At 47.6% G+C, this 15,842-nt stretch overlaps 1 protein-coding gene across 2 annotated transcripts; it reads left to right on the top strand.

Annotated features, from left to right (window-relative positions):
* Positions 1–2,577: 2,577 nt before the first annotated feature.
* LOC120062832 (activated RNA polymerase II transcriptional coactivator p15-like) lies at positions 2,578–12,421 on the top strand. Of its 2 annotated transcripts, none has more exons than XM_039012906.1 (5): positions 2,578–2,700; positions 7,533–7,608; positions 7,706–7,843; positions 11,511–11,619; positions 12,165–12,421. In XM_039012906.1, exons 2-5 carry the CDS (start codon positions 7,537–7,539, stop codon positions 12,242–12,244), a joined length of 399 nt encoding a protein of 132 aa, XP_038868834.1. In that variant the 5' UTR covers positions 2,578–2,700; positions 7,533–7,536; the 3' UTR covers positions 12,245–12,421. The 2 variants fall into 2 exon arrangements, with proteins under 2 accessions (XP_038868834.1, XP_038868833.1); XM_039012905.1 differs by having other exon boundaries at positions 7,536–7,608.
* Positions 12,422–15,842: the final 3,421 nt, after the last annotated feature.

Here is a 15,842-nt window from a genome sequence, read left to right on the forward strand (position 1 = left end):
TGATGTGGACACCGAGGACCATGATAGTTCCATAGTGATGTGGACACCGAGGACCATGATAGTTCCATAGTGATGTGGACACCGAGGACCATGATAGTTCCATAGTGATGTGGACACCGAGGACCATGATAGTTCCATAGTGATGTGGACACCGAGGAGCGTGATAGTTCCATAGTGATGTGGACACCGAGGACCATGATAGATCCTTAGTGATGTGGACACCGAGGAACATGATAGGTCCTTAGTGATGTGGACACCGAGGAGCGTGAAGCTCTCAACTAAAGCCCTGTCAAAACAAATCAAAGTTTATTGATCACGTACACAGTTTAGCAGAAGTTATAGAGGGATCAGCGAAATGCTTCTGTTACTGGCTCCTAACAATGTAGTAAAATGTCAAACAAGTACGCAAATAATTTAAATGTAAAAAAGGTTTTAAAAAACAAAAAATATATCAGAACATCAGGACGAATCCAATTAACAACACAAATAGCAATGTAGCAGTAATCAAAATGCATATGTACAATCTATACGTATATATATACACATCAGAAACATTTACACAAGATCAGCTAAGAATGATATGTACAGCACAGGAGGTTGGTGGCACCTTATTTTTTTTTATTTTTTTTGTTCACCTTTATTTAACCAGGTAGGCCAGTTGAGAACACCTTTATTTAACCAGGTAGGCCAGTTGAGAACACCTTTATTTAACCAGGTAGGCCAGTTGAGAACACCTTTATTTAACCAGGTAGGCCAGTTGAGAACACCTTTATTTAACCAGGTAGGCCAGTTGAGAACACCTTTATTTAACCAGGTAGGCCAGTTGAGAACACCTTTATTTAACCAGGTAGGCCAGTTGAGAACACCTTTATTTAACCAGGTAGGCCAGTTGAGAACACCTTTATTTAACCAGGTAGGCCAGTTGAGAACACCTTTATTTAACCAGGTAGGCCAGTTGAGAACACCTTTATTTAACCAGGTAGGCCAGTTGAGAACACCTTTATTTAACCAGGTAGGCCAGTTGAGAACACCTTTATTTAACCAGGTAGGCCAGTTGAGAACAAGTTCTCATTTACAACTGTGACCTGACCAAGATAAAGCAAAGCAGTGCGACACAAACAACAACAACACAGAGTTACACATAGAATAAACAAACGTACAGTCAATAAGACAATAGAAAAGTCTATATACAGTGTGTGCAAATGAGGTAAGACTGGGGAGGTAAGGAAAATAGGCCGTAGTGGTGAAATAATTACAATTTATCAATTAAACACTGGAGTGATAGATGTGCAGAAGATTAATGTGCAAGTAGAGATACTGGGATGCAAAGGAGCAAAAAATAAATAAATAAAATAAATAACAATATGGGGATGAGGTAGTTGGATGGGCTATTTACAGATGGGCTATGTACAGGTGCAGTGATCTGTGAGCTGCTCTAATAGCTGATGCTTAAAGTTAGTGAGGGAGATATGAGTCTCCAGCTTCAGTAATTTTGCAATTCGTTCCAGTCATTGGCAGCAGAGAACTGGAAGGAAAGGCGACCAAAGTAGGAATTGGCTTTGGGGGTGACCAGTGAGATATACCTGCTGGAGCGCGTGCTACGGGTGGGTGCTGCTATGGTGACCAGTGAGATGAGATAAGGCGGGGCTTTACCTAGCAAAGACTTATAGATTACCTGGAGCCAGTGGGTTTGGCGACGAATATGAAGCGAGGGCCAGCCAACGAGAGCATACAGGTTGCAGTGGTGGGTAGTATATGGGGCTTTGGTGACGAAACGGATGGCACTGTGATAGACTGCATCCAATTTGTACAATCTATACGTATATATACACCCGGATAATTTACACAAAATCAGCTAAGAATGATTTGTACAGCACAGGAGGTTGGTGGAACCTTAATTGGGGAGGACGGGCTCGTGGTAACGGCTGGAGCGGAATAGGTGGAATGGGTGAAATACCTCACCAGCGGTTGAAGAACGGTGTGAACAGTTTTTGGGGAAACGTGTCATTCAGTACAAACTATCACGCACTGTAGCAAACGTTGAATCGAACTGAACGCACCAACCCCTCTTGGTCACATGAGTGCTGTGAATTTGATGGGTCTCTGTGAGGTGGAGATCAACGGGGGGTGAAGTCTAACTCATGAACTCATGTGATGAGTGCCAAGGCGTTAGCTCAGTAGAGCTCAGGAAACTAAGGTTTGAACCAAGGCATTGTTTGAACAGGCAGCTAAATAGGTGGTTCAGCAGCCAGAATGGTGCTGGTTTAAGCCATTGTCTGTGTCTGGGGGTGTTTGGAAAAGGCAGAAGACAAGTTGTCTTCAAATTGACAATAAAGTATTATATTCTATATTATGCAACTGCACTACATACATACAATCTATCCAAATATGATTGAAAAAATATATATATATTATGTTGACGGTTTAAATATTAATATATATATATTATATATTTATGATCATATGGTGCAGATACATGATGTGAGTTTGACCATTCAGCATTGAATCCTCTTCGATCAGAGTCAATGCGCCCGTGCTTTGGAAAAAATTAAACTACATTTCCCAGATTTGCGTCGGTTCGCGCTAATCAAAAGCACAAGCTGCCGGACCTCGCTTGCTAAATTAACCAACCATAAATCTTTAGCATCTCTCCACGCTGCCTGTATCAACTGATCCTTCTAATTCATCAAAAAAAAACAGGTAAATTGTCTTTGTACTGGGTAAAGAAATTACAATCCACAGGCACACCTGCTCAAGTCTTTGGCTAGCTAACGTGTCCTGTCGTGGAAGCAATGCTAGCTAACCGCAAGTTGGGTGGCAGTTGGCACTAACGTTAGTTCTCTAGCTAGCTGGTAATTCATGCATGTGTTGAGTTGCTTAGTTATATTCCGTTAACTAGCTAGTTAGCGTGTTAGATAATTAAAAAAGCTAACTAGGTTAGCTTGTTATTTCACGTATGAGTAATCTGCCCTACTGAGACCTAACTAACTAGATACATGCATTCAACTCAGAGGGAAGTGTAACTAATTCATGAAATCAAATGGTATTCGTCACATGCTTGGGAAACAACAGGTGTAGACTAACAGGGAAATGCGTACTAACGGTCCTATCCAACAACTCGGAAATACAATAGAGAAATAGTACTCAAGTAATAATAAATACACACTGAGGATCAATAACTTGGTTATATACACGGGGTACCAGTACGGAGTCTATGATAACTTGGCTATATACACGGGGTACCAGTACTGAGTCATTGTGCAGGAGTACGAGGTAATTGAGCTCTATGTATTACATGACCAAAAGTATGTGGACATTTGCCATACAACTCATTCCAAAACCATGGGCATTCATATGGAGTTGGTCTCCCCCCTTTTGCTGCTATAACAGCCTCCATTCTTCTGGGAAGGCTTTCCACTAGATGTTGGAACATTGCTGTGGGGACTTTCATTCAGCCACAAGAACATTAGTGAGGTGGGGCAGTTAGGCCTGGCTCGCAGTCAGCATTACAATTCATCCCAAAGGTGTTCGATTGGGTTGAGGTCAGGGCTCTGTGCAGGCCAGTCAAGTTCTTCCACACTGATCTCGACAAACCATTTCTGTATGGACCTCGTTTTGTGCACGGGGGCTTTGTCATGCTGAAACAGGAAAGGGACTTCCCCAAACTGTTGCCACAAAGTTGGAAGCACAGAATCATCTAGAATGTAATTGTATGCTGTAGTGTTAAGATTTCCCTTCACTGGAACTAAGGGGCCCGAACCATGAAAAACAGCCCCAGACCATTATTCCTCCTCCACCAAACTTTACAGTTGGCACTATGCATTGGGGCAGGTAGCGTTATCCTGGCATCCGCCAAACCCAGATCTGTCTGTCGGACTGCCAGATGGTGAAGCGTGATTCATCACTCCAGAGAATGTGTTTCCACTGCTCCAGAGTCCAATGGCGGCGAGCTTTACACCACTCCAGCCAATGCTTGGCATTGCGCATGGTGATCTTAGGCTTGTGTGCGGCTGCTCGGCCATGGAAACCTGTTTTATGAAGCTCCCGATGAACAGTTCTTGTGCTGACGTTGCTTCCAGAGGCAGTTTGGAACTCGGTAGTGAGTGTTGCAACTGAGGACAGATTTTTTTTTTTACGCACCTCAGCACTTGGCGGTCCCGTTTTGTGAGCTTGTGTGGCCTGCCACTTAGCGGCTGAGCCTTTGTTGCTCACAATAACAGCACTTACAGTTGACCGGGGGCAGCTCTAGCAGGGCAGAAATGTGACTTTTTGAAAAGGTTTCGGAGCACTCTCGTCTGAGTGTGCCAGAGCGCAGAACTGATGAGTTTACTAACGCGCAACACCCGCTGAATATGACCTGATGAGTTTACTAGGTTTCACACACACGTTATTTTGAAAGAGATGGTTAACAACAGGAAGTGCGCTGCAATAAACTGTTTCACTACCCAGATCATGATCATTTGAAACTTAACTTCTTGTTGAAAGTTATTCTTGAAAAGGGAGAAACTAACAAATCCTCTTTGATAACACCTGCTGCAAGCTAGCCGACAACAAAAGCTAGCTAGTCTGTGGGGAAACTAGTGCTCGCTATTGCGCAGTAACCTGTTTCAATACTTTTTTTTGTTAAAAACACAGTCCCACTCATTAAGTCAGTGTGATTGGTTAATTCCACTGTCACTCCAAAATGTTGCCCCAAAAAAGTTGAATAGCAGATTCCTTTTTATCTAGCTTCTGATGGCCTAGCCAATGGCTGACTTCGCTAGCTAGATTTATCTCCCCGGAGACAAGTAAAGATAAAAAAAATAATAATATCCAATCACGATTTAGCTTTAACCGATTTAACGATTTAACCCTTTTACTTCCCAACAAAAACGGAAAAGATTAATTATAATTATTATAATCATTATTTTATAAATCATTAGCACTTCTCTGAAGGTGTTGAAGGCCAATTGTTTCCCATTGTGTTTGGGTTAGAAATAATTTTATAGAGTGGCTCCATTTTACCTCGGTGTGTATTTTTATCACTATTCTGAAAGTCTGAAGAATCCATATGTTCTGAAATATGAACACTGAAATCCTGGACATTTTGAACTCTTATGGTGGTGAAATTACAATAATGGTCTTGAATTGGACTCACATCTTTCTGGTCTTGACTGTCTCGAACCCCTTGTCCCGACTCGGTCTCACCCTCCTCCCTCCGGTCTTGCTCTTGATTTTGCTCCGGTTTTGGTCATGACTCGGTCTCGCTTTTAGGTGTAACTGTAACTTTCATCGGACCACTTCCATATGGGTACTTCCTGTTTTGTTTTTGCTTGTAAGCAGGAATTAGGAGGGTAGTAATGGCCAGATGAGGGAGAGCTTTGTATGCATTTGTGTTAGGGGTGCACGATATATCGATGAACATATGGGAATCGGCCGACATTAGCCAGAAATGCCAACATCGGTATTGGCCCAATGTCTAGTTTAACGCCGATTTGCAAAACCGATGTCAAAGCTGACGTGCACACCTATATGACGCCACGTTAAAGTTTGCTCTACACGTGCAACACAGCATTCCTAACCTAGCCCACAATGTCTGCTGTGTGGACCGAGCAGTCAACAAGTCCAGCAGTCATTTGAAAGAGTAAGAACATTTCAGCGAGACTCAAAGGCGAAATCCATTTAAAGCCAAGATAATGGAATTCATTGTCCTTGACAATCAACCGTTCTCTGACGTTGGCTTTCGCCGACTGGTCGAGCACCCTTACACACTACCAAGTAGTCGCTATTTTTCAGATGTTGCCCTACTGGAGTTACAGTAATAGCATCACTGCTATTAGCTTCACGACTGACATTTGGACCAGCGATGTCCGCCCCATGAGCATGATGAGTCTGACAGCACAGTGGGGTCGTCGAGGATTTCGTACGGAGGGAAGTCGTATTGCATGCTCATGAATGTGCTGGTTCTCATACCGCTGCTGCCATTTCAATGGCATTTGAGAACATGTTGGAAACATGAACACACTACCTGACTCCATTCGAACAACTGACTGGAGAAATAAGCTCATCAACTGCGTCTGCAGCAGACGGGATACCCCTCTGTCGTGGCATTGAAACGCCTGCTCAACAAACCTGCCAACGCAGGCTGTGAACAAGCAATTCAGGGGCTTTCTCTCTACTGTGTAGCCACCGTGTTCGACGCTAGGTACAAGGACGATGCAGACAAGAAACAGGGTTTACGTGAAAGGTTACAGACACAGCTGGACAAGATGGAAACGGACACAGTGACAGTGCGCAGCGAGGAAGAGAGGCCACGGACAGACAGAGCGGAAACTTCACTGCTTGACATGTTTGATGAAATCCTGGTTGAGAACGAAACGACTGAACAAATAAACAACGAAACTGCACAGCAAGTAAGTGAAATAAATAGGTTTAGATATTTTAAGTAAATGGCAACAAAAATAACTTTTTTTGTGTGTGTGACCTTTATTTAACTAGGCAAGTCAGTTAAAGAACAAATTCTTATTTACAATGACGGCCAAACCCGGACGACGCTGGGCCAATTGTGCGCCGCACTATGGGACTCCCAATCACGACCGGATATGATACAGCCTGGATTCGAACCAGGGACTGTAGTGACGCCTCTTGCACTGAGATGCAGTGCCTTAGACTGCTGCGTCCGTGTGTGTGTGTGTGTGTTAACTATTTAACTGTAATAGCAATGCATTAAAAGGCCGCTAAAATGTAATATCAGTATCAGTTTTTATTGGATATCAGTATTGGTCAAATGTCATATCGGTGCATCACTAGTTTGTGTGTCTGACGTAGAGGTGGATCTGATGTAGAGGGGGTCTGAAGGCTTGTGATGGAGCCACGGCACTTGGGCCTAGGTTTTAGCTCAGGGGGCTGATGGGTTGCAGTGCTCAGGTGACCTGGGTTCAGGTTTCAGCTCAGGGAGCTGATGGGTTGCAGTGCTCAGGTGACCTGGGTTCAGGTTTCAGCTCAGGGAGCTGATGGGTTGCAGTGCTCAGGTGACCTGGGTTCAGGTTTCAGCTCAGGGAGCTGATGGGTTGCAGTGCTCAGGTGACCTGGGTTCAGGTTTCAGCTCAGGGGGCTGATGGGTTGCAGTGCTCAGGTGACCTGGTTTCAGGTTTCAGCTCAGAGGGCTGATGGGTTGCAGTGCTCAGGTGACCTGGGTTCAGGTTTTGGCACAGGGAGCTAATGGTTTGCAGTGCTCAGGTGACCTGGGTCTGAACCCAGTCTGTCACACTTAACACCAATATATTGGAGGTTAGTCTAGATTGAAGCTTTCACCTGCAGTAACAAGGCAAGGGAAATTTTAACTTCTTCTTATGGCATGAAAACCCAAACCTTTTTGCCGGTCATATGATTGATAAGTCTGTAATGTACTGATGGACGGCCCATTACAAACTATACTGCTATAGACCACTGTGTCTATGAAGTGTTTTTAGTGTTGGTATACACAGTACTCTATGTGGCGGTGTTGAACTTCACGTGGCTGCTACTGTAATGGTGATGTCCTTGTTTCCTAGCAGAATGCCCAAATCAAGGGAAGTGGTGTCGTCCACATCTGGCAGTGACTCTGACAGTGAGGTGGAGAAGACCAAGGTGTGTGTGTGTGTCTTGGAGGGGGTTGAGGTGAAACAAATGGTGTCTTGTCCTGTGACTGCTGAAGCCCTTCTCCCTAACTGAACACGTATTTCAGGCCAAGAGAAAGAAGTCCAGTGCTCCACCAGAGAAGCCGGAGGCCAAGAAACCGAAGCTGAGTGGAGAGGGCTCTAGACCTGGCGCAGGAGGGTCCTCTAAGGCTGCAGACAGCAAAACGGAGAATGGCATGTTTCAGGTTAGTCATCTCTGGGTTACCGACGCAGATACTGCTGCTACAGACGCAGATACTGCTGCTACAGACGCAGATACTGCTGCTACCGACGCAGATACTGCTGCTACCGACGCAGATACTGCTGCTACCGACGCAGATACTGCTGCTACAGACCCAGATACTGCTGCTACAGACGCAGATACTGCTGCTACAGACGCAGATACTGCTGCTACAGACGCAGATACTGCTGCTACCGACGCAGATACTGCTGCTACAGACGCAGATACTGCTGCTACAGACGCAGATACTGCTGCTACAGACGCAGATACTGCTGCTACAGACGCAGATACTGCTGCTACAGACGCAGATACTGCTGCTACCGACGCAGATACTGCTGCTACAGACGCAGATACTGCTGCTACAGACGCAGATACTGCTGCTACAGACGCAGATACTGCTGCTACCGACGCAGATACTGCTGCTACAGACGCAGATACTGCTGCTACCGACGCAGATACTGCTGCTACAGACGCAGATACTGCTGCTACCGACGCAGATACTGCTGCTACCGACGCAGATACTGCTGCTACAGACGCAGATACTGCTGCTACAGACGCAGATACTGCTGCTACCGACGCAGATACTGCTGCTACCGACGCAGATACTGCTGCTACCGACGCAGATACTGCTGCTACAGACGCAGATACTGCTGCTACAGACGCAGATACTGCTGCTACCGACGCAGATACTGCTGCTACAGACGCAGATACTGCTGCTACCGACGCAGATACTGCTGCTACCGACGCAGATACTGCTGCTACAGACGCAGATACTGCTGCTACAGACGCAGATACTGCTGCTACAGACGCAGATACTGCTGCTACAGACGCAGATACTGCTGCTACCGACGCAGATACTGCTGCTACAGACGCAGATACTGCTGCTACCGACGCAGATACTGCTGCTACCGACGCAGATACTGCTGCTACCGACGCAGATACTGCTGCTACCGACGCAGATACTGCTGCTACCGACGCAGATACTGCTGCTACAGACGCAGATACTGCTGCTACAGACGCAGATACTGCTGCTACAGACGCAGATACTGCTGCTACAGACGCAGATACTGCTGCTACAGACGCAGATACTGCTGCTACAGACGCAGATACTGCTGCTACAGACGCAGATACTGCTGCTACCGACGCAGATACTGCTGCTACAGACCCAGATACTGCTGCTACCGACGCAGATACTGCTGCTACCGACGCAGATACTGCTGCTACAGACGCAGATACTGCTGCTACAGACGCAGATACTGCTGCTACAGACGCAGATACTGCTGCTACCGACGCAGATACTGCTGCTACCGACGCAGATACTGCTGCTACAGACGCAGATACTGCTGCTACCGACGCAGATACTGCTGCTACAGACGCAGATACTGCTGCTACCGACGCAGATACTGCTGCTACCGACGCAGATACTGCTGCTACCGACGCAGATACTGCTGCTACCGACGCAGATACTGCTGCTACCGACGCAGATACTGCTGCTACAGACGCAGATACTGCTGCTACCGACGCAGATACTGCTGCTACAGACGCAGATACTGCTGCTACAGACGCAGATACTGCTGCTACCGACGCAGATACTGCTGCTACCGACGCAGATACTGCTGCTACAGACGCAGATACTGCTGCTACAGACGCAGATACTGCTGCTACAGACGCAGATACTGCTGCTACAGACGCAGATACTGCTGCTACAGACGCAGATACTGCTGCTACAGACGCAGATACTGCTGCTACCGACGCAGATACTGCTGCTACAGACGCAGATACTGCTGCTACAGCTACATTATCAGACTGTTACAGGCGCGGGCAATGCTGTTACAGCTACATTATCGGACTGTTACAGGCGCGGGCAATGCTGTTACAGCTACATTATCAGACTGTTACAGGCACGGGCAATGCTGTTACAGCTACATTATCGGACTGTTACAGGCGCGGGCAATGCTGTTACAGCTACATTATCGGACTGTTACAGGCGCGGGCAATGCTGTTACAGCTACATTATCAGACTGTTACAGGCACGGGCAATGCTGTTACAGCTACATTATCGGACTGTTACAGGCGCGGGCAATGCTGTTACAGCTACATTATCGGACTGTTACAGGCGCGGGCAATGCTGTTACAGCTACATTATCGGACTGTTACAGGCGCGGGCAATGCTGTTACAGCTACATTATCGGACTGTTACAGGCACGGGCAATGCTGTTACAGCTACATTATCGGACTGTTACAGGCGCGGGCAATGCTGTTACAGCTACATTATCGGACTGTTACAGGCGCGGGCAATGCTGTTACAGCTACATTATCGGACTGTTACAGGCGCGGGCAATGCTGTTACAGCTACATTATCGGACTGTTACAGGCGCGGGCAATGCTGTTACAGCTACATTATCGGACTGTTACAGGCGCGGGCAATGCTGTTACAGCTACATTATCGGACTGTTACAGGCGCGGGCAATGCTGTTACAGCTACATTATCGGACTGTTACAGGCGCGGGCAATGCTGTTACAGCTACATTATCGGACTGTTACAGGCGCGGGCAATGCTGTTACAGCTACATTATCGGACTGTTACAGGCGCGGGCAATGCTGTTACAGCTACATTATCGGACTGTTACAGGCGCGGGCAATGCTGTTACAGCTACATTATCGGACTGTTACAGGCGCGGGCAATGCTGTTACAGCTACATTATCGGACTGTTACAGGCGCGGGCAATGCTGTTACAGCTACATTATCGGACTGTTACAGGCGCGGGCAATGCTGTTACAGCTACATTATCGGACTGTTACAGGCGCGGGCAATGCTGTTACAGCTACATTATCGGACTGTTACAGGCGCGGGCAATGCTGTTACAGCTACATTATCGGACTGTTACAGGCGCGGGCAATGCTGTTACAGCTACATTATCGGACTGTTACAGGCGCGGGCAATGCTGTTACAGCTACATTATCGGACTGTTACAGGCGCGGGCAATGCTGTTACAGCTACATTATCGGACTGTTACAGGCGCGGGCAATGCTGTTACAGCTACATTATCGGACTGTTACAGGCGCGGGCAATGCTGTTACAGCTACATTATCGGACTGTTACAGGCGCGGGCAATGCTGTTACAGCTACATTATCGGACTGTTACAGGCGCGGGCAATGCTGTTACAGCTACATTATCGGACTGTTACAGGCGCGGGCAATGCTGTTACAGCTACATTATCGGACTGTTACAGGCGCGGGCAATGCTGTTACAGCTACATTATCGGACTGTTACAGGCGCGGGCAATGCTGTTACAGCTACATTATCGGCCTGTTACAGACGCAGATAATGCTGTTATGGCTACATGTGATGTCATCACTGTTCCTCCTTAGTAGTGTAGTGTCGTCCCTTTCTAGACACACTGTCTGTACAGCTGAGCCCTCTGCCTTCGCAAAAATACATGTGACTTCTAGCTTGACAACGTACTAGCCAGTCGCTCCACCGAAAAGCTAGCAATACGGCAAAACGATTTGGAGACACTTCAAGCTGTGGAGTGAACTTACGGTACGATCTTCACTGTGGTACAGTGTTCCGGAACACGGTGTCCCTGGAAGAAAAGAGTGAGCTGATTGGTCCGTTTGTGTGTTCCAGATTGGGAGAATGCGATACGTCAGCGTGAGGGAGTTCAAAGGGAAGTGTTTAGTTGACGTCCGAGAGTACTGGATGAACCAGGACGGTGAAATGAAGCCCGGCAAAAAAGGTACGACACCCAGAGAACTGCTGTCCCTTACTTCAAACGGTAGTCATGGAAACTGAATTGTTGTCATTTTAATAGGCTGCTGAGGTACTGTACATGCCAACATCCTGTCTGTCACACTGATATTCAAGCCCTTTTATTACACTGTCCTAGTCACCCTCTTCTGTAATATTACCATGTTCTGTTATAATCTCCACCCGGCACAGCCAGAAGAGGACTGGCCACCCCTCATAGCCTGGTTCCTCTCTAGGTTTCTTCCTAGGTTCTGGCCTTTCTAGGGAGTTTTTCCTAGCCACCGTGCTTCTACACCTGCATTGCTTGCTGCTTGGGGTTTTAGGCTGGGTTTCTGTACAGCACTTTGAGATATCAGCTGATGTACGAAGGGCTTTATAAATACATTTGATTGTGCTCTAACCCCTGTGTGTGTCTCCGGAGGTTTTGGATAAAACTAAATGACTAATGTCTTTATTGTGGCCGTTTTTTTATTAAAGTGTATTTTTGTCGATATTATAAAAAAAAAAAAAATTATTTTATTTTTTTCCCTCCAGGCATCTCCTTAAACCCGGAGCAGTGGACCCAGCTGAAGGACCAGATGTCAGCGATCGACGACGCCATCAAGAGAACATGATGACCGTTCCCGGGGTGCTGACAGTCCAGCTTGTCTATCTAGTGATCTTGGATGTCGCCACTGACGTTTAGAATGAGTCCCACATGGAACCCTATTCCCTATATAGTGCACTACTTTAGACCAGAGCCCTATTCCCTATATAGTGTACTACTTTAGACCAAGGCCCTATAGGGAATAGGGTGCACTACTTTAGACCAAGGCCCTATAGGGTGCACTACTTTAGACCAAGGCCCTATAGGGAATAGGGTTCACTACTGTTGACCAGGGTCCTATAGGGAATAGGGTACACTACTTTTGACCAGGGTCCTATAGGGAATAGGGTGCACTACTTTAGACCAGGGTCCTATAGGGAATAGGGTGCACTACTTTAGACCAAGGCCCTATAGGGAATAGGGTGCACTACTTTAGACCAAGGCCCTATAGGGAATAGGGTGCACTACTTTAGACCAGGGTCCTTTAGGGAATAGGGTGCACTACTTTAGACCAAGGCCCTATAGGGAATAGGGTGCACTACTTTAGACCAAGGCCCTATAGGGAATAGGGTGCACTACTTTAGACCAAGGCCCTATAGGGAATAGGGTGCACTACTTTAGACCAAAGCCCTATAGGGAATAGGGTGCACTACTTTAGACCAGGGTCCTATAGGGAATAGGGTGCCATTTGGACTTTCACAAAACCTTTTTTTTTTCTGCCAAAAATAAGTGTAAGGACTGAATTATTTTATAATTTTACGTTTGCTGTTCTGTTGAATTAGTTATTTTGCATGTGCTGTTTTAGTTTGTTCGGTGCAAGAATTACATTGTGTTTTGAACTATGAAGATAATGTGTGTTTTTGATTGTGATCGGTATCTGGTTGGTATGGTTATATGATGAAGACTTTGAATAATTGACCTTTTTTTTGTATGAAAATGATTTAAAAGCCATGTAAAGTTCTCAAATTATTCTCTCTACCTATGGTATTTTCCTACTTTCATCCCCATGTTCAGTGTAATTTTAGATAGCACTACACACATGGGTATTACAAAGGTCAGATAATGAATCCTGGTACCACAAGACTGTTAGCCCGCTGAACGATAGCCTTGAGGCATTAACACAACAAGTCTTGGGGTCTCTGGGTAAGGTTAAGCCACTCACCAAGCCACCTCCGTTGCTTCCAAACAACCACTGATAACAGTAGTACCCCCCCCCCCCCCACCTCAGTCACAGTTCTGTTATCTAGATCCAGACCAGCTGGTAGCACCCCCCCCCCACCTCAGTCACAGTTCTGTTATCTAGATCCAGACCAGCTGGTAGCACCCCCCCCCCCCCCCCCCCCCACCTCAGTCACAGTTCTGTTATCTAGATCCAGACCAGCTGGGTAGCACCCCCCCCCCCCCACCTCAGTCACAGTTCTGTTATCTAGATCCAGACCAGCTGGTAGCACCCCCCCCCCCCCCCCCACCTCAGTCACAGTTCTGTTATCTAGATCCAGACCAGCTGGGTAGCACCCCCCCCACCTCAGTCACAGTTCTGTTATCTAGATCCAGACCAGCTGGTAGCACCCCCCCCCCACCTCAGTCACAGTTCTGTTATCTAGATCCAGACCAGCTGGGTAGCACCCCCCCCACCTCAGTCACAGTTCTGTTATCTAGATCCAGACCAGCTGGTACCCCCCCCCCCCCCCCCACCTCAGTCACAGTTCTGTTATCTAGATCCAGACCAGCTGGTAGCACCCCCCCCCCCCCCCACCTCAGTCACAGTTCTGTTATCTAGATCCAGACCAGCTGGGTAGCACCCCCCCCCCCCCCCCCCTCCCCCCCCACCTCAGTCACAGTTCTGTTATCTAGATCCAGACCAGCTGGTAGCACCCCCCCCCCCCCCACCTCAGTCACAGTTCTGTTATCTAGATCCAGACCAGCTGGTAGCACCCCCCCCCACCTCAGTCACAGTTCTGTTATCTAGATCCAGACCAGCTGGTAGCACCCCCCCCCCCCCCACCTCAGTCACAGTTCTGTTATCTAGATCCAGACCAGCTGGTAGCACCCCCCCCCCCCCCCCCCTCCCCCCCCACCTCAGTCACAGTTCTGTTATCTAGATCCAGACCAGCTGGTAGCACCCCCCCCCCCCACCTCAGTCACAGTTCTGTTATCTAGATCCAGACCAGCTGGTAGCACCCCCCCCCCCCCCCCCCACCTCAGTCACAGTTCTGTTATCTAGATCCAGACCAGCTGGGTAGCACCCCCCCCCCCCCCCCCCCTCCCCCCCCACCTCAGTCACAGTTCTGTTATCTAGATCCAGACCAGCTGGTAGCACCCCCCCCCCCCCCCCCCCACCTCAGTCACAGTTCTGTTATCTAGATCCAGACCAGCTGGTAGCACCCCCCCCCCCCCCCCACCCCAGTCACAGTTCTGTTATCTAGATCCAGACCAGCTGGGTAGCACCCCCCCCCCCCCCACCTCAGTCACAGTTCTGTTATCTAGATCCAGACCAGCTGGTAGCACCCCCCCCCCCCCCCCCCACCTCAGTCACAGTTCTGTTATCTAGATCCAGACCAGCTGGGTAGCACCCCCCCCACCTCAGTCACAGTTCTGTTATCTAGATCCAGACCAGCTGGTAGCACCCCCCCCCCACCTCAGTCACAGTTCTGTTATCTAGATCCAGACCAGCTGGGTAGCACCCCCCCCACCTCAGTCACAGTTCTGTTATCTAGATCCAGACCAGCTGGTACCCCCCCCCCCCCCACCTCAGTCACAGTTCTGTTATCTAGATCCAGACCAGCTGGTAGCACCCCCCCCCCCCCCCCACCTCAGTCACAGTTCTGTTATCTAGATCCAGACCAGCTGGGTAGCACCCCCGATGTATTCCCTGAACGGAAACCAGAGCTGAGTACGTCCTGCATCCAATTACATTTGATGTCTAAATCAGATCAGAGCCTTTGTGGAGTCACCTGGTCAGGAAAGACCTGGCACAGCACACACTGGTGACATGGTGGCTGTGAACGAGACGTGCTGAGCCATGCATCCATGATGAGGTTTTTAAGCTGCTGCTAGGACACTACTTAGCTGTATAAGGTATTGTAGTGAAATTGTTTCCCAATATACATACTTGCATATATCACCGTATAAACTACGAAGGGATACAATGGCCAAGTATACTATTCAATATCTATTCATACTATAAAGTACATTAGCAGAGCATGCTGACTGACATTGGTCTTGTCCAGACATTCTTCCTACAAACTTTACATGAAACTAAATCATTTTCTTTAATAAACACTTGAAAACAAGAGGGACACGTGACCATCTAATTCACTAGATGTCTGGTACCTTCTGTCTAATTCACGAGATGGTACCAGACTGTCTTAATCACTAGACGGGTACCAGGGACTGACTAAATCACGGGATGGTGCCAGAGACTGACTAAATCACTAGACGGGTACCAGAGACTGACTAAATCACTAGATGGTACCAGACTGTCTTAATCACTAGACGGGTACCAGAGACTGACTAAATCACGAGATGGTACCAGACTGTCTTGATCACTAGACGGGTACCAGAGACTGTCTTAATCACTAGACGGGTACCAGAGACTGTCTTAATCACTAGACGGGTACCAGAGA

The sequence above is a fragment of the Salvelinus namaycush genome, chromosome 18, assembly GCF_016432855.1.
Source record: "Salvelinus namaycush isolate Seneca chromosome 18, SaNama_1.0, whole genome shotgun sequence".
NCBI classification, from domain to species: domain Eukaryota; kingdom Metazoa; phylum Chordata; class Actinopteri; order Salmoniformes; family Salmonidae; genus Salvelinus; species Salvelinus namaycush.